The sequence below is a fragment of the Scyliorhinus canicula genome, chromosome 4 (assembly GCF_902713615.1).
Source record: "Scyliorhinus canicula chromosome 4, sScyCan1.1, whole genome shotgun sequence".
Classification (NCBI taxonomy): Eukaryota; Metazoa; Chordata; class Chondrichthyes; order Carcharhiniformes; family Scyliorhinidae; genus Scyliorhinus; species Scyliorhinus canicula.
Genome location: NC_052149.1, coordinates 19963325 through 19987250, shown reverse-complemented (window position 1 = coordinate 19987250; position 23926 = coordinate 19963325). Strand labels below are relative to the sequence as shown.

General features: G+C 45.0%; 1 protein-coding gene across 4 annotated transcripts in view; it reads left to right on the top strand.

The window, feature by feature from the left end:
• The window catches only part of znf644b (zinc finger protein 644b), a 152236-nt gene extending 130042 nt beyond the window's left edge, over positions 1–22194 (top strand). For all 4 annotated transcript variants that reach the window (XM_038793803.1, XM_038793802.1, XM_038793804.1 and 1 more), the window contains 4 exons: positions 5040–5651; positions 12233–12355; positions 19370–19472; positions 19725–22194. In XM_038793803.1, coding sequence (XP_038649731.1) covers positions 5040–5651; positions 12233–12355; positions 19370–19472; positions 19725–19917 — 1031 coding nt within the window. In that variant the 3' untranslated portion in view covers positions 19918–22194. The remainder of the gene's footprint in view (positions 1–5039; positions 5652–12232; positions 12356–19369; positions 19473–19724) is intronic.
• The last annotated feature ends 1732 nt before the right edge of the window (positions 22195–23926 follow it).

The following is a 23926-nucleotide window of genomic DNA, read 5'->3' as shown; positions in this document are numbered from 1 at the left end:
ACCCTCCATCCCCCGGTTCCACGCTCCAACTGCCACCCTCCATTCCTCCGGTTCCACGCTCCAACTGCCACCCTCCATCCCTCTGGTTCTACGCTCCAACTGCCACCCTCCAACACCCGGTTCCACGCTCCAACTGCCGCCCTTCATCCCCCGGTTCCACGCTCCAACTGCAGACCTCCATCCCCCGATTCCACGCTCGTGCTCCAACTGCCAACATCCATCCCCCGGTTCCACGCTCCAACTGCCATCCTCCATCCCCCGGTTCCATGCTCCAACTGCCGCCCTCCATCCCCCGGTTCCACGTTCACGCTCCAACTGCCGTCCTCCATCCCCTGGTTACACGCTCCAACTGCCATCCTCCATCACCCGGTTCCACGCTCCAACTGCCATCCTCCATCACCCGGTTCCACGCTCCAAATGCCGCCCTCCATCCCCCGGTTCCCCGCTCCAACTGCCGCCCTCCAGCTCCCGGTTACAAGCTCCAACTGCCGTCCTCCATCACCCGGTTCCACGCTCCAACTGCCGCCCTCCATCACTCCGTTCCACGCTCCAACTGCCACCCTCCAACTCCCGGTTCCACGCTCCAACTGCCACCCTCCAACTCCCGGTTCCACGCTCAAACTGCCATCCTCCATCACCCTTTTCCACGCTCCAACTGCCGCCCTCCATCCCCCGGTTACAAGCTCCAACTGCCACCCTCCAACTCCCGGTTCCACGCTCCAACTGCCACCCTCCATCCCCCGGTTCCACGTTCACGCTCCAACTGCCGTCCTCCATCCCCCGGTTCCACGCTCCAAATGCCGCTCTCCATCCCCCGGTTCCCCGCTCCAACTGCCGCCCTCCAGCTCCCGGTTACAAGCTCCAACTGCCGTCCACCATCACCCGGTTCCACGCTCCAACTGCCGCCCTCCAACTCCCGGTTCCACGCTCCAACTGCCACCCTCCAACTCCCGGTTCCACGCTCCAACTGCCACCCTCCATCACCCGGTTCCACGCTCTAACTGCCGCCCTCCATCCCCCGGTTACAAGCTCCAACTGCCACCCTCCAACTCCCGGTTCCACTCTCCAACTGCCGTCCTCCATCCCCCGGTTCCACGCTCCAACTACCGCCCTCCATCCCCCGGTTCCACGCTCCAACTGCCATCCTCCATCCCCCGGTTCCACGCTCCAACTATCGCCCTCCATCCCCCGGTTCCATGCTCCAACTGCCACCCTCCATCCCCCAGTTCCACGCTCCAACTGCCACCCTCCAACCCCCGGTTCCACGCTCCACCTGCCACCCTCCATTCCCCCGGTTCCACGCTCCAAATGCCACCTTCCATCCCTCTGGTTCCACGCTCCAACTGCCATCCTCCATCCCCCGGTTCCACGCACCAACCGCCATCCTCCATCCCCCTGTTCCACACTCCAACCGCCACCCTCCAACTCCCGGTTCCAAGCTCCAACTGCCGCTCTCCATCCCCCGGTTCCACGTTCCAATTGCCAACCTCCATCCCCCGCTTCCCCGCTCCAACTGCCGCCCTCCATCCCCCGATTCCACGCTCCAACTGCCGCCCTCCAACCCCCGGTTCCATGCTCCAACTGCCACCCTCCACCCCCCGGTTACACGTTCACGCTCCAACTGCCACCCTCCATCCCCCGGTTCCACGTTCACGCTCCAACTGCCGTCCTCCATCCCCCGGTTCCACGCTCCAACTGCCATCCTCCATCTCCCGGTTTCCCGCTCCAACTGCCGCCTTCCATCCTCCGGTTCCCCGCTCCAACTGCCGCCCTCCATCCCCCGGTTCCACGCTCCAACTGCCGCTCTCCATCCCCCAGTTCCACGCTCCAACTGCCACCCTCCATCCCCCGGTTCCACGCTCCAACTGCCACCCTCCATCCCCCGGTTCCACGCTCCAACTGCCACCCTCCATCCCTCTGGTTACACGCTCCAACTGCCACCCCCCAACACCCGGTTCCACGCTCCAACTGCCGCCCTCCATCCCTCTGGCTCCACGCTACAACTGCCATCCTCCATCACCCGGTTCCACGCTCCAACTGCCGCCCTCCATCCCCCGGTTCCACACTCCAACTGCAGACCTCCATCCCCCGGTTCCACGCTCCAACTGCCGTCCTCCATCCCCCGCTTACAAGCTCCAACTGCCACCCTCCAACTCCCGGTTCCACGCTCCAACAGCCACCCCCCATCACCCGGTTCCACGCTCCAACTGCCATCCTCCATCCCCTGGTTCCACGCTCCAACTGCCGCCCTCCATCCCCCGGTTCCACGCTCCAACTGCCGCCCTCCATCCCCCGGTTCCAAGCTCCAACTGCCACCCTCCATCCCCCGGTTCCACGCTCCAACTGCCACCCTCCATTCCTCCGGTTCCACGCTCCAACTGCCACCCTCCATCCCTCTGGTTCCACGCTCCAACTGCCACCCTCCAACACCCGGTTCCACGCTCCAACTGCCGCCCTTCATCCCCCGGTTCCACGCTCCAACTGCAGACCTCCATCCCCCGATTCCACGCTCGTGCTCCAACTGCCGCCCTCCATCCCCCGGTTCCACGCTCCAACTGCCATCCTCCATCCCCTGGTTCCACACTCCAACCGCCACCTCCATCCCCCGATTCGACACTCCAACTGCCACCCTCCATCCCCTGGTTACAAGCTCCAACTGCCAGCCTTCATCCCCCGGTTCCACGCTCCAACTGCCACCCTCCATCCCCCGGTTACAAGCTCCAACTGCCACCCTCCATCCCCCGGTTACAAGCTCCAACTGCCATCCTCCATCCCCCGGTTCCACGCTCCAACTGCCACCCTCCATCCCCCGGTTACAAGCTCCAACTGCCATCCTCCATCCCCCGGTTCCACGCTCCAACAGACAACCTCCATGCCCCGGTCCCACGCTCAGGTTCAAACCGCTCCAACTGCCACACGGCCCGCAAAGGATCACCCACCAAAGGGACCACATCACCACATTGATCATCCGTAATTATAATTGCTTCGACTTCAGTGGTCGTGCCATCAGCAGCAAAGGCCCTAAGCTCTCGAATTCCCTCCTTTCTCCTTGCTTCAGGTTAGATGGAGAATAGTCTTGAAGCAATGCTCACTCACAGGGGTTGGCCGTGGATGGATCCAATGAATGAGTAGCAGCAGTGCTGTTCTGCTGCTTGATCTTAAGAGTTTGTCAGCAACATCCTGCACAAATCATTACTTTACACACACGGCAAAACAATTGATCCTCTGTGTACTTGGGGAAACACCCGAGAAGGTACCTTAGGCCTATGGTGATGTTCTGGCATAGCCCTTCCCAGACAAACTGCTTATCCTGCTGAAATTATTTCAGTGGCAGACCTTGAAACACTTTTTTGTTGATGACAGCACTGCTTCCTATATCAAAGTCATTATCCATAGAACCACCACCTGCAGTGCTGGCTAACAAAATATTTAAATATTTTGGTGTTCGAATTCTGATTAGTTCTCCTGAAGTAGACTGATATTTTTTCTGAGCTTTTGGAGTTGTATAATTTATTTCAGTGCACATGTGGGAAAAGAGTATACCAGGTGCAAGCGGCAGAGTACAATTACGTTAGTGTTGCCAAAGTATTCATTTCCGAGGAACTGCTCTCAACCAACCTCTCCAATGGTAAAAAACGTTGCACGAATAAGATGTTTCTATTTATGGTGTATTTGTGTACAGTGCTCGTGTTTTCATGTTGTATTAACTTCAAATATATAACTGTTCTAGTAGCTTGCCTTTTAGTCTTCACCCATGATGATAATACTGTCACTTGAATGAACACAGCCAAGCTTCTTAATGTCACCTTTCTGTTTTTCTGCTGCTTTCACAAGGAAAAATTTAGTCGTGTGTCAAGTAGTTAAAGTCAAATTGATTCGTAGAGCTTTAACATATCAAATTCTTGGACAGCCTGAGAAAGAACTGATCAAGGAAGATTGCAATGGAAGTGTCAGAGAAGCACAACAAAAGATAAATCGTAAACGGAGAGAAAAGATTGAAATTCTGGAGGACAAAAAACAAAACTTTACAGAAGACTGGGACAAAAAATAATGACATTTGAGAATATAGGAAGAGGGGCTGAAAAAATAGTTCTATTAAATTAAAATATAGATCTTAGTATAATTATTGTCACCTTTTTGGCTCACCGTAGAATATGATGCGACCTATTTTCATAAATCGACTGCAACAATTTCTACAACAATACCTTCCAAACCCATGACCTCTGCCACCTAGAAGAACAAGGGCAGTATACACTTGGGAACACCACCCCCTGCAAGTTCCCATCCAAGCCACACATCATCCCAACTTGGAACTGTATCACCATTCCTTCATTATCTTTGGGTCAAAAGCTTTCAAACTCTTTCTCTGTCAGCACTGCGGGTGCACCTGCACCACATCGACTGCAGTGGTTCAAAAAGGCAGCTCACTACCACTGCTCGATGGCAATTAAAAATGGATAATGATTTGCCAGCAACACTCCTAGCCCACAAACAAATAATTATTAAAATCATCAAACTTTGCGCGTGCTGTGCATTGTGATGAATTGCTAAACTTTGTTGAGTGGAGAATAAAACAGACCTGGCAACACTTACATCAGCATAACTTTGTTCACTCAACTTCTGATCAATTTTTGATCCAAAATCTTGAACTCAATTGTGTTTCATCTAGTATCAGGAAAACTTAGGAAAGCATTATGACGCCAAGCAAAGATCTTTATGCTCTATTAGTTGTGTTTTTTTACACACCGGTAATCCAGCTGTATCACTGCAAAATAAACTGATATTCTTTTGTGTAAATGTGCATATTTGAAATTTATGATATTCTGTATTTATTGATGTATATTTATTTCTACCATTTGTTTAGTTTGTCTGAATCTTCTATAATTCAATCAAAAACATTTAGAAACTGGTGATTATTCACAGAAATTATTGATCCAGACTAGTTGGTTCACCATATCTTCATTTCAGAATCCACAAGGCCATATCTTTCGACTGTTGGCGTAGTTTGGGTAACCTTTATTCACGTTTTATTTCAACAGAAGTAAAATCTGGCTCATCAACCGAAAATACGTGTCCTTTGTGTGGTGGTTGGTTTGACACAAAGGTTGGACTGTCAAACCATGTACGTGGTCATTTGAAGAGATTGGGGAAGACCGAGTTAGAAGCACATAAATCTCCACTCAGCATTTTGACTGAAATGATGCAAAATGAAGCAGAGGCTGAAAATATTGCAAAATTGTTGAGTAGCAAACAATTTAGGTACAAGCCATTTGTGTCGCAGAAATTTGCGACAAGTGATGGTCTGTTTCTTGCTCCAAATGGTATAACCATAAAACTACAGCAAAATGAATTGAAAACAAAATCGTTCCCCTCACTACCGTCAGACTTTCATGACCTCCCGGGCCTGCAGCCAAAAAAGTATAGTGAGACACGCATGCAGTCCAGTTCTCTGATGCAGATTCTAAAGAATAAATTTGGAGAGGAAACGTCACCACTAATAAAAACTCAGCCAGGAAGAAGTTATGCTCAAACTGCAAAAAAAAGGCTGCCAAATCACAGACGTCCCTTTCAGTTGCAGTTTGCCAGTTCACCTCTGCAGCCTAGTACGTCGTCGCAACCAATGACCAGCGCGGATATATCCTATCAAGCAGGTAAGACTTCTTTGTCCTGAATTGTATTGCATGCAGAAACATAGGAATTGAGAGGATGGAATGTGCAATTAATTTTTTTATTTGCATGCACTTGCAAGTAAGCTCTTTGGAACTAATGTGCATTAAACTTTGCTGGTCTATTAGTTCTTTACGTCATGGTTGATGCTGAAGACTTCGCAGGTATTGTGTGAAGTATGAGAATCTGATTGTGGCAAGTCAAAGACTAGGGTCAGTTTTCAATGGGATAAAACAACCCAAGACCCAGAGTATTGGTCAAAGTCTTCCCATTTAGTCCCTGGCAAAAATGTCACCCACCTGAAACCAGTGGATCCCTATTTAACATAAATTAAGATGACGTACTTACTGAGGGCCTAAATGCCAATATCAGCTGTAGCCTTCTAGTCATCAGCTCTACAATAAACCTGCAAATCATGAGTGGAAAAAGTCTGGAGATTTCTATTTACAACTTTATTAATTGGAGCCATCACCTTCTGTTGGGTCAGTTACTCATTTGTTAATTCTTGGTTGCTGGTATGCTGAGTTTACTTTTTTTTTGGCTGGGTTGGCATCTGGAATTGACCTTCAACTTTTCAGGAAGTTATCTTTGGGAGCTTATCCAACTGAGCCTACAGTGGCATTTTGACCAGGGGCTTCTGGCAAATTCTAGTTCACTTATGCCTGGTGCTAATTGAGGCTGGTGATCGAGGAAGAGCAGCAACAGGCAAGTGTCTGGAGTCCCACAGCTGCAGAAGGAGAGAAACTCACACCAAACCTTAGCCCTGTTGAGTGTACAAGCCAGGTAATTGATAGCTGTCAGTTCATGAAGAAGCAACTTGTGAGTAGGCTCTACTTTACCGATTAGATCAAAAGGAGCTATATTGCTTGCTGCAGCTTAGCACCAGATCACGCTGATCCTTCCCTGTGACTTGTGAAAATCACTTGCCAGCAGTCCTCTGCCTCTGGATCATTTCAATGCAACCAACAGGTGCCATTTATAATATTGCTCAATTTCCCGTGCAAAACTACACTAATCAGGGACAGATTTGTCTGACCCTCTCCCCTTAATCTCTCTTTGTATGGAGGCGATGAAGCAGGAAGACTGGGCTTCCCCGAGATACAGGGGCAATTGATTTCCATTACCTTGCATGCACCAACACAGAACTCAACCGTATAAGTTAGTAGGGCAGAATTCTAGAACAAAGAACAGTATAGCACAGGAACAGGCCCTTCAAGCCTGCACCGGTCATGATACCAACCTTGGCCAAACCCTCAGCACTTCCTTGTGCCGTATCCCTCTATACCCAGTCTATCCATGTATTTGTCAAGATGCCTTCTGAACACCGTCAATGGATCAGTTTCCACAAACTCCCTTGGCAACACGTTCCAGGCACTCACCACCCTCTTTTTTAAAAAAAACCTGCCTCACACATCTCCTCCAGACCTTGTCCCACAGACCTTAAACCTATGCCCCCTGGTGGCTGAGCCCTCCACCCTGGGAAAGAGTGCCTGTCTATAGTTTCCGGAATTATCCCCTGCTACCTTCCTTAAAGAGAAGTACCACATTAGCTATTTTCCTGTCCTCTGGGATCTCACCTGCAACCAATGTTGATTCAAAGATTTCCATTAAGGCCCAGCAATTTCCTCCCTTGCTTCCCTCAGTATTCTGGGGTAAATCCCATCTGGCCCAGGAGACTTATCTACCTTAATATTTTTTTTTTAAGACCCAATACCACCTCCTTTTCGATGTTAACATGACCCATACTGTCCACACACCCTACCCAAGAATCATCTTCCACCAAGCCCTTTTCTTTGCATCAGTGTTCACCAAAGTACTCATTTAGTACCTCGCCTTTTTCCTCTGGTTCAACACAGATTCCCCCCATTGTCCTTAAGTGGTTCAATCCTTTCCCTGGCCACCCTCTTGCTTTTTACATATGACTAAAAAGCTTTGGGATTCACCTTAATCCTACTTGCCAAGGACTTTTCATGACTCCTCCTAGTCCTCCTAATTTCCCGCTTAAGTACCTTACTACTTTCTTTATACTCCTCAAGGGTTTCGACTGTCCCACCTTTCTAGACTGTACAAAAGCCTCCTTTTTCTTTTTATTGAGGTTCACAATATTCCGTTATCCAAAGCTCCCTAAACTTCCCATACTTATCCTTTGTTCTCTCAGGAACATGACTTTCCTGAATCCTAATCAACTCCCACATGTCCGATGTTGATTTACCCTCCAACAGCCTCACTCAATCCAAATTCTTCAATTCCTGTCTAATGTTACTGTAATTTGCCTTTCCCAGTTTAACACCTTAACCTCATCACTATCCCTATCCAAAAGTACCCTAAAACTTCATAATTGTGGTCACAACTCCCAAAATAATCCCCTACTGAAACCTCAACTACCTGTCCAGGTTCATTTTCCAATACCAGATCCTGTACTGCCCCTTCCCTAGTTGGACTATCTAGTTGGACAGGGGGCTGCTTTAGCTCAGTGGGCTAGACAGCTGTTTGATGCAGAACAAAGCCAGCAGCTCACATCTACCCCAGAAGAGGTGCCAGTGGTCCAGAAATCTGAAACCCTCCCTCCTAACCACCAGTTTAGCCACGTATTTAGCTGCACTATCCTCCTATTTCTAGCCTCACTGCCACGTGGCACACAGGTGTAATCCTGAGATTACAACCTGAGAAGTCATGCTTTTTAGCTTACTGCCTAACTAACTCCTTCAGCAGGACCTCATCACTCTTCTTGCCTATGTCATTAGTATATGTGTACCACCACCTCTGGCTGTTCACCCTCCCCCCTTCAGGATGTCCTGTGTTCATTCAGAGACATCCTTAACGCTGGCACCAGGAGGCAACATACCATCCTGAGCTCTATCTATGCCCCTGACCATGGAGTCCCCTAAAACTATTGCTCTCCTCCACTTTGCCCTTCCCTGCTGAGCAACAGAGCCAGTTGTGGTGCCACTGTTCTGGCTGCTGTTGTTTTCCCCTGATAGGCTATCCCTATCCCCCCCCCCCCCCTCTCCCCCCCCCCCCTGCACGTTCTCCCCGTGTGTGCGTGGGTTTCTTCCGGGTGCTCCGGTTTCCTCCCACAGTCCAAAGATGTGCAGGTTAGCTGGATTGGCCATGCTAAATTGCCCTTAGGGTCCAAATTGCCCTTCGTGTTAGGTGGGGTACTGGGTTATGGGGATAGGGTGGAGGTATGGGCTTGGGTAGGGTGCTCTTTCCAAGAGACGGTGCAGATTTGATGGGCTGAATGGCCTCCTTCTGCACTGTAAATTCTATGAAACTCCTATCCAAGATGCTTTCCGCCACCTGCATGCTACTAAGTGCTGTTCCAACCGAACCACGTGGTCTGTGAGGAGCTGCCATTGGTTACACATCCTGCAGCCGGAACGGTGGAAGCGTCATGGATCTCCCACATCTCAGAGCACTGCACCCCACTGAGTGACATTAAAGCACTAGTTAATTAATTTAAACTAAATACTTAAATAGTTATTAGATTAAAGTACAATTAACTATATTTTGTTTTTATAATCTTTATTGTCACAAGTAGGCTTACATTAACAATGCAATGAAGTTACTGTGAAAAGCCGGTAGTCGCCACATTCCGGCGTCTGCTCAGTTACAGAATTCCGAATGTCCAGTTCACCTAACAGCACGTCTTTTGGGACTTGTGGGAGGAAACTGGAGCACCCGGAAGAAACCCACGCAGACACAGGGAGAACGTACCCAGACAGTGAACCAAGCCGGGAATCGAACCTGGGATCCTGGCGCTGTGGAACAACTGTGCTACCCAAACAGTCCCTGGCACTAGATTTCTACTGTAAAATTAAATGCTAAATACTAATCTCTGCCCTCTTGTTTAGTTACTCCTCTAGCTATTTAATTAGTTCATATTAGTTTTTCAATGTTTTTTTTCACATTTAAACACACATTCCCTACCAGCCAATCAGGTCACAGCTTTACTGTGACGTCACTTCAGTACCTTTCCCCCCCAAAATTTGGAAACCGAGAGACACAGACACGCTTACTGCACCCCGGATTTCTCTCACTCAGAGACACCGAGACCTTCCCAGACTGCACTCCGGGTTCTCCCGCTCAGAGACACCGAGACCTTCCCAGACTGCACTCCGGATTTCTCCCGCTCAGAGACACAGACACAAATACCACTTCCCTTCCCAGACTGCACTCCGGATTTCTCCCGCTCAGAGACACAGACACAAATGCCACTTAACTTCCCAGACTGCACTCTCCGGATATCTCCCGCTCAGAGACACCGAGACCTTCCCAGACTGCACTCCGGATTTCTCCCGCTCAGAGACACAGAGACCTTCCCAGACTGCACTCCAGATTTCTCCCGCTCAGAGACACAGACACAAATACCACTTACCTTCCCAGACTGCACCCCGGATATCTCCCACTCAGAGAGAGATACAGACACAAATACCACTTACCTTCCCAGACTGCCGCTTAGCTTCACTCCCGATATGAAGAACTTACCTGCCTTATCTGCTACTCACCAGTCAGCTCTCTCCCTTGTCACCTGCAGCAAGGCAAAGCCACTATGAGTGTAACAAATCAAGGGATAAAATGCACCTCCTCCCACCCAGCCTCGAATTCTCACTTAGCTTTAAATTTCCAGCTCCCAAACTCGCTGTTCAATTTGCCTCACTCAGTATGTGTCTTCTCTGCCTCACTGGGAGTGAGGTTCAAAACCCCTTCTTAAATTGGCCTGAGATGACTCACACCTGGTAACTTTAGAACAAAACAATTGCAATCAGTGCCTCCTAATTAGGCTTTAGGTGATTGACACTTGCAAGTATTCTCTCTAAACCAATTTGCACAAACAAACTCTGCACATTGGGGAGGTAATATTTTTAATAGCTGAAGTTACAGTAAAGTGATAGATGACTGCAAGCAATTAAACATAAACTATGCATGGGAGTCTTCGTAGCCCGAGTTGATCATTGAACATCTTATGGTATTACCTCCAGGTCTACTGTGTGGTAGAAGAGGAAGGGAATTTTCTTCCTCCTGGTGATCTCACTAGTACCTCCAGTGAACTGGGATATTCTACCTCATTTTATTCCAATGCTGACAACACCACCTCTAGTGCTCCATAATGCATACTGTACATCCCATGTAAGAGGTACAGGACAGCACCTGAATCCTGAGCTGCTCAGTAACCAGCAATTTTTGCTATCAGCTTTCCTTTTATTAGGGACAACCCGAAAATAGCATGTGTCTTGAAAATGTCATTAGGTTAGTGAGGTGACTATTGTTGACCCTTCCTCTCCCCTTCTGAGTGAAATGTGAAAATTGTGCCTGAGATGCTAAAGTTACTTTGATCTATTTTTGCATAATTCGTTTAATCACTTTTGAAGAATAATACAATTAGAAAAAAGACGACTACCATATTTATTTCATGTGTGCTTAACACAATCTACCAGTTTTTTGCAAACTCTTAGTTTAGTTTCAACAAACTAATTAGAATCTTTTTTTGCTGTGTTTCTGGATACCTGAAATAGGGCACTTCATTCTATAACCACTTCAGGGTAAAATACTGTCTTAGATTTCTTGATTATAACTACACAGAAAAATATGTAATAATCATGCAATAATGATCACCAATGACAAATTTTGTAGGACATTCTACATGTGCTTATTCACACTAGCATGTACAGTTTATTCCTACAGCATGGACTGGTTGGCCAAATTGCTTGTTTCTGTACCATATTTCCTATGTAAAATGATGTGCTTGGAGGTTTGTCCATTGTTATGTCTGATGTAATGGTTTGAGTGCAGTCTTCAGAATTACAAATCATTAGCTTTCATTATTGACTGCACATGAAAAGTGATGACTGTACAAAACACTAATTTAAGTGTTGTATTTAACAGCTGTTCACTAGTCTATTTTTTTACACCTCACCTCCCATGCCTTCATCAGCTATTTCATGTAAAGTAAAAGAGCCATTTACAGTCTTCCCCCATTCCCTGAACAGCTTTTTGCAATACTTGAGTAACCACTGAATTCACAACTTTTGTCAGTGCTTGGGTAGTTCTGCTTGAATTCCAATGTACTCAGTGCCTTCAAAGTCTTCCTGTGCATTCCGTTGGCTTATGATGGATCATGTATTGTGCCTTTTGAAAATATATATGCTGCCACCTTATTGTATTGAACCAGAATCTAAACTTGTAAATGATTGATTGTGAATAAATATTATGTGCATTTACAATTCATTAATTTCTGTGATTAACTATCGAGGCTTTTAATCACTTTCTTTGAGGATGCTAGCTGTATTCATTAAGTGTTTTAATGAGCATTAATTTAGCAATGAAAAGTTGGAATCTGTGAAGTTAGAAAAAATGACATACTAACTATAATCCTGATACATGTTTGAAATAATGCAAACAGTAATACAAAGTGTTCTGTAGTATTTTGCATATCCTGAAGTTAACTTGCGTAGCAGCTTTTGCAATTTTCTAAAAGTTTAAATTGATTTTGCTGACTAAAAATAAAATTAGTTACATTAACCTACCTGTAATCCAAATTATTACTTTCCATTCTTGACCAAAGGACATCCTGTGAAATTAAGAACTTGTGTCCATTGCCATGCAACCTTTACAAGTGCAGTTAGCCTGGCAAATCATCTCCGAGTCTATGCAAGAAGAAAACAAGCTGGGGATCTGACTGGCACACGTAAGTCTTTACATTATTTTCATTTTCTAACCTTGATATGCCTTAAATATTGCGCGTAAAATGTTTTTGAACTAACAGCAACAACAAAACATCAAAAATATGTCTTCACTATTGAGCTTGGCTTGTTGGTATAAGTAGTTAATTATGACACTTTATAGTAAATCTGTATAAAGTGGATTGTCCAATTGCTGGAATAATTAAGGAAACCACTCTTCCATGAGGTAGATAATCAAGATTATTAGATAATTGTAAATTGATAGCAACCACACTCTCGTTTCCTGACCTCAACCTGTACCATCACTTTTAAATCAACCATACAAATTGTTGTGCCCCAAAGTGGATTAAATTCTTGATTTATTGGCCCAACATGAAGCCCAGCTTTTCATGCTCTCAATTTGCAGTCCAATACACAGATTTGGCAGTAAAATGCACATTTCAGATCTGCCTTGGAAATTGTGGCCAAGCAAATTACAATTCAAAAATGTTAAATCCCACTGAACCTACTGCTATTGAGTTATGCTCAATAGCAATTAAAATGTCTGTTGTTCTGACATATTGAAATTGTACATTTGAAATTGCTTTTTAATCATGAATTATTTGTATTTTGATGGGCCAAATGGCGTCCTCATGCGCTATAACAGTTCAATGATTTTAATTGATTATTTTTCTAAGCTATTAAGATTTGCTTTTTATATTAGTTATTTAAAAAAACTATACAATTAAAATAAACAAAACATACAATAGGTTTGACATGATCATCAGAAGTTTGCTAATAAATAATGTTGGTGTGTTTGCCTTTCACTAATTTAATCCATCTTCTCTCCCCACCATCTGATGCCTGGGTATTGTAACAGCCCTCACCAGGACCATTGTGGGATCGCTTACTGATCTCCCTGTGGGCTTTGTAGAATAATAATTCCCGTAGTGAGCAGGCGTAGGCCAGCCCAACTGGGGCTTGTTAACGGGACCTTTAAATGCAACTCCCAGACCCGGACCGGCACTTCAAAATAGTTGTGGGCTGGGACATTTGTTTTGTGTGCCTATGTAGCGGCTTTGTTTTCAGTTTAAAATAAATCTGTTTGGCCTTTCACTCTGAAATTATTACATTGCCGATGAGAATCAAGCACGAGATTCTGAGCAGTATTTTGGAAGTTCCCTGGCAACAAAGCAAAACAAAAACCCGGAAATGCCCTAGTTTGGGAAGCTTGACCCTTATGATATAGACGTGGAGGACTGATCCCTGTACGCCAAACACGTGCTAATTCTTCCACGCCAACGGCATAGAAAGGGATGACAGAGCTAAAGTAATCCTTTTGACAGCATGCAGGGCCCGATGTTTAACATTAATAAGAGTTTAGCATATTCTGCAGCCCCTGACACTGAAACGTTCAACGAGCTTGTGGATCTAGTAAAGAACCATTACGGCCCAAAGCTCTCCGTAATCCTCGCGCGTTACCGATTCAACGTGGCTGAGAGGAGCCCTGGGGAACCCGTGACAGAATTCCTGGCTCGATTAAAGAAGCTGGCCGAATACTGCCAAGTTTGGTTCATGCTATGCGACCGGCTAGTGTGTGAGATCAATAATGTCACGGTACAAAGAATTAGTTGGCAGAACCCATCCTACACCTCTAAACGGCTATAATTTAACACTATCCTTGAAGAACGCTGCGAAAGAGGACCAAGAACTCCAAGGGATGATGGACAGCAGTGGGGGAGGGGGGGAAACACCCTCATACAGAAAAGCCAGAATTCCCAGGGACAGTTCCGACATGCTTCACCCTCCACCAGTTGAACATTCAGCCAGGACATTCTGGCATCTTACAAAATATCCGGACAACCTTCGAAGTACCAGGGACATCTCCCTGAAGGACTAGAAGTGTCAGCCACAAGGCTACTGTAAGTGTGGCCAAAGGACACAATGGAGTCAAGGCTGCCAGAATCAGCATTAAGTGATATGCCCAGGCTGGAAGCCAAAGCCATCTCGCGCCCCGGCCTTTCAAGTCTATCAGCCTGTAGAGGACAAAAGAATGGAACTAAACTGTATGATCATCGCTAAGGTTGCCCCGATAAAGATAACACTCTTGGTTAATGGTCATTCCCTAGAAATAGAGGTGGATATGGGAGCTGCTGTCTCCATCGTCAGGGAACAGACCTTCCAGCGTTTCCGGATGGGTGTCTTGCCCTAGGCCTGCGAGACACCAGGGTCAAGTTGGCCACATGTACAGGGGAACCTTTGAAGATTATGGGGACCACTATGACCTGGGTTATCTCTGGGCAGCAGCAGGCAGCCCAACTCCCGCTCACAGTTGTACGAGGACCAGGACCTATCTTTTTAGCCAGAGACTGGCTCCAGAGGTCATTGGCAAATACCCTGAGGTATTCTAGTAAAGAACCATTACGGCCCAAAGCTTTCCATAATCCTCGCGCGTTACCGATTCAACGTGGCTGAGAGGTAGAGTAGTTTACTCTGGTAGAGTAAAGGGAGCAAGGGCAAGATTTATGTGGACTCCAACACCCTAACCAAATATTTCCAGGCCCGGCCAGTTCCATACACTTTACTTATCAAAGTAGAGATCGAACTCAAGCAGTTAGAAACATGAAAAATATGAGCAGGAGGAGGCCATTTGGCAATTCGAGCCTGCTGCCATTCGTTATGATAAACGCTGATTATCCAACTCAATAGCCTGATCCCACCCCCATATCTTTTGATCACTTTCGCCCCAACTGCTTTATCCAACTGCTTCTTCAAAACATAAATAATATTTTGTCCTCAAATACTTCCTGTGGTAGCCTTGGGATAATACAACCAGTGCAGTTTACAGAGTGGGCTGCACTAGTCGTCTCTGTTCTCAAGCACACTATTTTGGTCCGCCTTTGCGGGGACCATGTTTAGCTCAGTAGCCCATGCCACGCATAGATCTATATGCCAAACTGGCAGAGGGGCAAACCTTTATCAAACCTGAGATGATAGAACTAGACGAGTCATCCAGGAAAGACGTGATGATTAACACCCATAAGGGTTTACACGAATATACACGCCTGCCCTTCAGAATCTCGTTGGCATGCGCGATTTTTCAACACGTGATGGGAGAACATTCTCCAAGGGCTACCTAAGGCGGCTATATATTTAGACTACGCACTAATCATAGGAGTGATGGAAAAAGAGCACCTAGCAAACCTGGAGCAGGTTTTGAGACAATTTTCTGATGCAGATGTCTGTCTCAAACGTGAAAAATGTGAGTTCCAGGCAGGCGAAATGATCTACCCAGGGTACCGAATCGATTTAAAAGAAAAAGCCAACACCCTGTAGAGGGTAAAGTTAAGGCCATCAAAGAGGCACCAACTCCGCAAAATATGATCAGAATTAAAATCTTTCCTTGGCCTTATAATCTACTGTGGGAAATTTATCCCAAACTTGACCACTTTATCGTTTCCCCTGCAAACGCTGTTAAACATCAGAAGTGGTTGCGGCAGGTGCCACAGAATGAAGCCTTCATGAAGGTGAAGCAGCAGTTATCATCAAACATCCTGTCTCACTGCGACCCCAAGAGAGAACAGATATTAACATGTGATGCCTCTCCATATGGAGTTGGGGCAGTCCTATTCCATCGATGGGACAATGTCGCACATCTACCTATAGTAGATGCACCCAGTAACTTGGCGAACGTGGAAAGACGCTATACTCAAATTGAAATGGAAGAATTAGCTGTTATTTTTACGGTGAAGAAATTCCACCCATCAGTTGACAGCTGACATTTCACAATCACAACAGACTATAATTTCCCGCTCGGGCAGCACAGTGGTGCAGTGGTTAGCACTAGGACTGCAGCACTGAGGACCCGGGTTCGAATACCAGCCCTGGGTCACTGTCCATGTGGAGTTTGTCCATGTGGAGTTTGCACATTCTCCCCATGTCTGCGAGGGTTTCACCGCCACAACCCAAAAATGTGCAGGTTAGGTGGATTGGCCACGCTAAATTGCCCCTTAATTGGAAAATAAATTGGGTATTCTAAAATTTTTTTAAAAATTTTAAATAAATCCCCGCTAGGTCTTTTCAAAGACGATAAAGTGATTCTGCCCCCCCCCCCCCCCCCCCCCATTGCTTCAGCTCAGATCCAACGTTTGGGCATTTTTGTTAGCGACCTGTGAATACTCTCTCAAACACTGTCCAGGAACACATATTGCTAACGGGGATGCCCTGAGTCATCTCCCTCTGCCCACAAGCTTGGCCCTCTGCCGACATTGGAAGAAGTCATGATGACCGTGAATCTCCTGGATACCTTGCCAGTATCCACGAAGCAGATTCAAGAGTGAACCCAGAAGGCCCCAACACTGGCAGAATTGTGCCATTTGATCCTCTGTGGTGGAACCAGACGACACCCCATGGATGACATGTAACCCTTCTTCATGAAACGACAAGCTCGGAGTGTGGAAGATGACATCATCCTGTGGGGAGCCTAGGCGTCTCCCACCCAGGTTGGCGCCCAATCCTGACTGAATTACACAATGGACACCCCAGGATATCCAAGAAGAAAATGTTCGCGAGTAGTTAAGCCTGGTGGCTTGGGCTCGACATAGACATTAAGAATCTGGGGAAGCAGTGCTCCTTGTCCAGGAGGACCAGAGACTCCCACCTTCAGCCTCTTTGCTCTCATGGGAAGGAAGACAATGAGTGCAGGTGCTCGTGGACATCACTGACCCATTCCTGGGATTGATGTTCACCATTATGGTCGATACCCTCAAGATGTTTAGAAGTACATTGTATGTCCTCCACAACTTTGCACGCAACAATGGAAAAACTCTGGCAACATTTCTGTACCCACGGCATATCAGATGTTCTCGCATCCGATAATTTACTAGAATCATAGAATTTACAGTGCAGAAGATGGCCATTCAGCTCATCGAGTCTGCACCGGCCCTTGGAAAGAGCACCCCACTTAAGCCCACACCACCAACCTATCCCCGTAATCCAGTAACCCCAACCAACCTTTTTGGACACTTAAGGGCAACTTAGCATGGCCAATCCATCTAACCTGCACATCTTTGGACTGTGGGAGGAAACCGGAGCACCCGGAGTAAACCCACACAGACACAGGGATAAAGTGCAGACTCCACACAGACAGTGACCCAAGCCAGGTATCGAACCTGGGGCCCTGGACCTGTGAAGCACTTGTGCTAGCCATTGTGCTACCTTGCTGCCGAAATCAGAATGGAATCAGATCAAATTGATCCTCCGCTGGAGGTCAGCACTGAAGACGAGCCTCTGTCTGAGGCTTTTCGGCCACAGACAGGCTTGTGGCCGAAGGAGACTTTCAAGGGGAGAATTTCAAGCATTTGTGAATTTGAGAGACATTAAATACATCCAAACCATCGTCTAATGGCCTGGACGAACGGGCAGTTCAAACATTCGAAACTGGAATGAAGAAACAGTCTGCTGATTCCCTGGATACAAAATTGACCCGGTTCCCCTTTGATTGTCGAACCATGCCGCACACGACCATGCAAGCCACAGCAGTGAAATTGTTAAAGGGACAAGGACTGTGCATCAGGCTCAGCCATGGAGTCAAAGCGGGAGACCCAAACAATGAACTAGGACACCAGAAGACCCAAATGGATCTTCAGAACAGCAGATGTCGTCTGTATGGAGAACTTTGGAGATGGTTCCTGATAGATCCTGGGAGTGGTGCTGGAAAAGACTGGTCCAGTTTCTTACAAAAGTCAAAAGTCCAAGGGACAGGTGTGAAAAAACACCTGGACCACCTGAGAAGCAGGGAATTCAATCCACCAGAGACTATTTGAGCAGAGGCTACATCCATAACTCCCATTGTGACTTCCTCCGGACAGCGGACTTAGCCTACGGAGGACCCAACAGTCTTTCCCCCACAATGAAGACTGAGTCCGAATGGAACCGGAACAACTTGATCCTCCGCTGGAGGTCAGCGCAGAAGACGAGCCTCTGTCTGTGGCCCTTCAGCACTCAACAAGGAAGCAACGTCCGCTAACCACCTCCCTGATCAGGCGCCACCTGCATCCAACTCGAGGCCTTGTGTCAAGCAACAAAAAGAGTCCCCATCACCGCGGGAGAAAGTGGGATGATTCAGACTAGGCGGCGGGGGGGGGGGGGGGGGGGGAGGAGACGTTATTTGGACTGGTGGGGGGGGGAGGAGATGTGATCACCCGATGAGGACTATGAGGAATCACCGATTGATCTTCCCTTCGGCTTCGTAGAATAAGAGTTCCCGTGGTGAGCGGGCAGAGGTCCGCCCAGCTGCAGCTCATTAACGGGGCCTTTAAATGGAGCTCCCAGACCCGGACTGGGAGTTCCCGATAGTCATGGGCTGGGACATTTGTTTCGTGAGCCACGATGGTGGCTATAATTTCAGTTTAAGATAAACCAGTTTGACCTTTCACTCCCTGCCTCCTGGAATTATTACAGATGGTTCAAGACAGCCCTCTGGTAGCTCTTCTGTTTTCTACCCTTCATGTGAGAATCTAATGAGTCAATAGCAGGCTATTCCTTCATGCGTATCATCAGAGTAGTGCCAAATCCTGTCACCCACATATATCCAGGAAGGTGAGCTGATTTCTAGCTATATTGTTTCCTTTTGTTTTCAGGGGACAGTAAGGTTGGTTGTTGCTCTGATACCATTCCAGTGATTTGGGTTCATACAGATAAGAGATCAATCTTGGGCCCTTCCAAGTACATACGTATCTACTACTAATGGTGTATTTTTCTCTCTTGAGCTAGGACAGGAATCCAAGGTGTCATCACCATTTAATAGTCGACATTCTGCATACTGTTTTCCAAGGAATTCTTATGATTCCGAACAACTGGCTCGGTTCCTCTGGTGGTTTTTTTTGCACAAATGTGGTTACTAAGCGATTTTTCAAAGCATCTGTTAGCCATGCCAAGTTATTAGTTTAGTAAAAACTGGCTTAGTAAAGCATATTAAATTTAAATTGGTTATTATTTGCATGGGCGATAAAATCCATTCCAAAGCTATCTTTTTCCAGCTTTTGACTGCAAGCAGAAGAGGTCACGGTCGCGGTCAGGGATCAAAAAGAAGTCTTCCCTATTTGTTCCTTCTCTGGATGATGCTTATGTACTCAAATGCAGGTAATCATTTTGACTGCCGTTTTCGGCTCAATTTGTAGATTGAAATCTGTTACATTGCATTCCATGGTGAGGCTGCCAAGTAACAGATTAAATATTTGTAGTTTCATAATCAGTTATTTTTGAGAAACTGAACACTAAAATGGCTGGTTCCTTTCTATCTCTTGCTTTGTAAGGGATTGGTATTTTTACTAATGTAATCTTACAGGATTTTAATTTGCTCTCTAAAAGTATTGTTTTGCTACTTCTGAACAGGTTCTGTGATCTGGTCTTCCGAGGTCCGCTTTCTGTCCAAGAAGATTGGATCAAACACTTGCAGAGGCATGTTGTTAATGCGAATCTTCCTCGTACTGGTGCTGGAATGGTGGAGATCGCATTGCCATCAAAAGAAAATTTCCCAGTAACTGAATCACCATTCACTCTGCTAATGGCACAAGCAGCATCCTAAAATTTTATGAATTGTAATGAATTAATCTGCTGTAAATTTGATATGGTGTTTTGCCATAAGCGCGTAGTAAAAGTACATTCTGCCCTCCCATTACAAAGCTTGATAGATCAGTGCAACAATATAAGCTATTTATAATCTTGAAATTATTTGAAAAGTCTTGATTTCCTTAAAAACGCAAATAATTATGCATATATTCAGAATTGCAAATCAATAACTAGATCACCAGCAGTCAATCAGCTTTATAAATTGTGTTTAAATTTGTCACAATTTTGTCAAAGTTGTAGATACTATGAAGAACATATTTTACAATTGCTAGGAATTTACATACGCAGCTAGTCAGATGTTTCCCTAATCATTTCAGAAAGATAGTCCTTTCGCCTGAGGAACCTTATGGCAGCAGGAAATGAAGCATACAATTTCATTGACACATTTACGAACACTATTCTAACTTCCAATTTTGTAAGGAAGCAACATTCTTGTTTACCATTGTGTATATCAACTGTGGATAGTTATCTTTGGTTGCATAAGAAGTGATCTGGCTGTATAATTTTGAAAAGAACGTAGTCCCAAATATAAATTTGCACAGGATTTTCACTTAATTGAATAGTTTTCTACATATTGTTGTAGTATTGTACCTTTTGGAAATGAAAAAGAGTTAATTTAATTGTTCTACTATGTTATTCCATCCCGACCCTAATTTTTCTCCCATTGCAAACTGCTTGCAGACACACAATCTTTTCTAGCCAGGAGGGCAGAATGGCCCAGCTGTACACTTCCACAGCCGCCATGAGTGCTGCCCTGTGATAGGCTGCAGGAGGCACGATTTAAGTGAGGAGCGCAGGACAATTGTTCCTTTAGAATGCCATCTGTCAGAGTGATAGAAAGAATAAAAACTTGCCCAATCGAAGCAAGTGTGCCAGTGATTGGCTACTCATGGATTCACACTTGAAAATTAAGAAATGAAATGAAAATCGCTTATTGTCACAAGTAGGCTTCAAATGAAGTTACTGTGGGAAAACCCCTAGTCGCCACATTCCGGTGCCTGTTCAGGGAGGCTGGTACGGGAATTGAACTGTGCTGCTGGCCTGCCTTGGTCTGCTTTCAAAGCCAGCGATTTAGCCCTGTGCTAAACCAGCCCCAAAACTTCTAGCCTCATTGAACATTGAGCGCTCAATCACTTCACCTCCCAGACCACTTCAGATGTATGAAGTAATTAACACTGATAGTATTGTAAAGCATGATGCATACAGTGTTTACTCCCTTGCAAAAACCCAGAATGCAACCAATCTAAAAATACATTTAGTGCACGACTCAACATTGATTTTTTGACAATAAACCGTTTTCTACTGGCCTAAATGTCCTTAGTGTGCTTTTTAAGTAGCAATATTATAATTTACATATTTGTTATCCATTTATTTCTGATATTGTTTTCATCTGTTTAGTTGAAATTGAAATATATAGATGGCTATTTGCTATTAAACAATTGCTAGTAATTAAAGCCCTATAACAATACATTTAACAAGTTGGTAGCAAGTTTTCGAGTAGCCCGCGCCATTTTTGAATATGGTAGTGTGTGGATAGTTCCCCAAGTTTTAGTGATTACTGTATTGCTGTACATTTAGCATACTAATGTTTTAGAATTGTCATGTTCTTAGAAACAGACCTTTAAATATAAATTTTGTTCCCGACAAAGGTCAATATTCACTGAGGACACCTCAACAAAATGTATGTATTTGTCTTTTACTAGATATAGCATGTACAGAAATATCAGGGTGCATCGCTATTGAGATGGATATTATTGGATTTTATATTTGTATTTTCTAAAATAGGCTGAAATAGTATTTAACCAGTTGGGTTATTTGGAGAAATAGGTTTACAGGTACTAATTCAGTGTAGCTCTTGGTTTGCTAAAAGTAATTCTTCCTGCCTAATTTTTTTTCTGGGCTCCCCATATTTCAATAATTGGATCATGTAAAATTATATTTTTTTCTCTACAATTGTATCCTAACTGTAAAGAAAAGCATGTTCTTTACAACTCGAGGTCTCCATACAGTTATAAGTTTCCCGAAATGTAACTGTTGTATCCTTTAAGCATTTGAAATTGGTGATACAATTACTGTATATGGAACACGTACACTGGTACATGATATCAAGTGCTCAGACGTGATTGTGCACGCTCATATTTGTAAGTATACTGTGTAAACACTATGTGAAAATGTGCTATGACTACAAGTCTACTTATTTAGTGGCAGAAATAAAATGTACAGTCATACATAATGCTGGTTGAAGGTCTTGTGTCCTTATTGTCTAGCAAGCACTTTATTCAGTAAACTGAAAAATATGAATATATGTAAATTATATAGTCTGTCATGTGAGAGTACCTTTAAGAAATGGGTGTTTATAAATGGGTGGGTATATAAGTATTTGTAATGAGAGTACCTTTAAGAAATGGGTGTTTATTACTGCAGTAATGTCAGAGAGTGGGTGGAGCTGGACTGTCTGTTAGCTTTTTACTTTTGTTTTAGGCTGTTTGCTGCAGTTTTGTTATCAGTGTTGGAGCTGAAGCCAGACAGAGCAGGTGTACTGTTGATCTCTCTACCATGAAAAGACTATCTCTTGATCATTTGGTGAATTCAGAATTATAAATGTTCTCAGTAGTGAATGTAAACCTAATGTTCTTCTGTTAAAAGGTGTTTCTTTGGTCTTCTGGATGTTGTTTGGGAAGTTATTAAGGATTACTTAGTGTTGTATTCTTTGGGGGTTATATTTGAATTGATGATTGCTAAGATGTCCACTATGTTTTAAAAAGATTAACTTCAGTTCATAGAATAAACATTGTTTTGCTTTTTAAAAAAATCCTTTCCATTTCTGCTGTACCACACCTATAGAGTGGACTGTGTGCTCCCCATACCACAATCTAGTAATAGTTGTGGGTCAGGTGAACTCCATGATACACTTTGGGGTTCTCTAAACCCTGGTCCATAACAAATTGGGGACTCGATGGGGGGTAAAAGTCTATCTATTGGATTGGCTTTGTGGACTTAAAGACAGTGAGGGGTGAGCATATTGTGGGTGCTTTTCAGGTGTGGTATTTTAGTTTAAGTAGGGAGTGTGTTGTGGACGATGGCTGTTTCAGAGGCTCTGAAGGTTTTGAGGGTGGAGACGGTCACACGCAGTACCTTATGGACAGAGACTAAAATCAGACTGTTAGATTTGGCAAAAACATTGCAGTTAACATTACCTGACAAAATGCAAAAAGATGAGGTCATTATGGCAGTGGCTAAGCATTTAAAGTTGCCTGAGATAGTTTGACTCATTGGAAATGGCAAAAATTCAGTTACAACTGAAATAAATGGAACATGAGAGAGAATTAAAGCAGCTTGAATACGAAAGAAAGAGAGAGAGAGAGAGGAAAGAGAGAGAGAAGTAAGGAAAACAGAAAGAATAGCCCGAGCAGAACAAAAAGAAAGAGAAAGGGAGATACAGATCAGGGAAAAAGATAGCGTTTGAACTTCAGAAAATGGCCATGAAACATGACAGTCAGTTAAAATTGGCAGACGTAAAGGGAAACGTACAGTTGGATGATAGTGATGAGGATAGTGAGAAAGAGCGTCAAAGGCTTGGTGGGAATCTATATAAATATGCCCAAGCATTGCCAAGGTTTGTCGAGAAGGAGGTAGAAGCCTTTTTCATTTCAGTTGAGAAGGTGGCTAAACAAATTAAATGGCCACAGGACATGAGTATTACTGATTCAAACAAAGCTGGTAGGTAGAGCGAGTGAAGTGTTTGCATCACTACCAGAGGAGGTATCTGGGATGTATGAGGAGGTGAAAAAATCCATCTTGGGTGCATATGAACTGGTGCCTGAAGCCTACAGATAAAGGTTTAGAAATTTAAGGAAATAATTTGGTCAAACATACATGGAGTTTGAAAGGTTCAAACAGAGTAATTTTGATAGGTGGATAAGGGCTTTGAAAATAGATCAAACACATGAAACTCGGAGAAATTA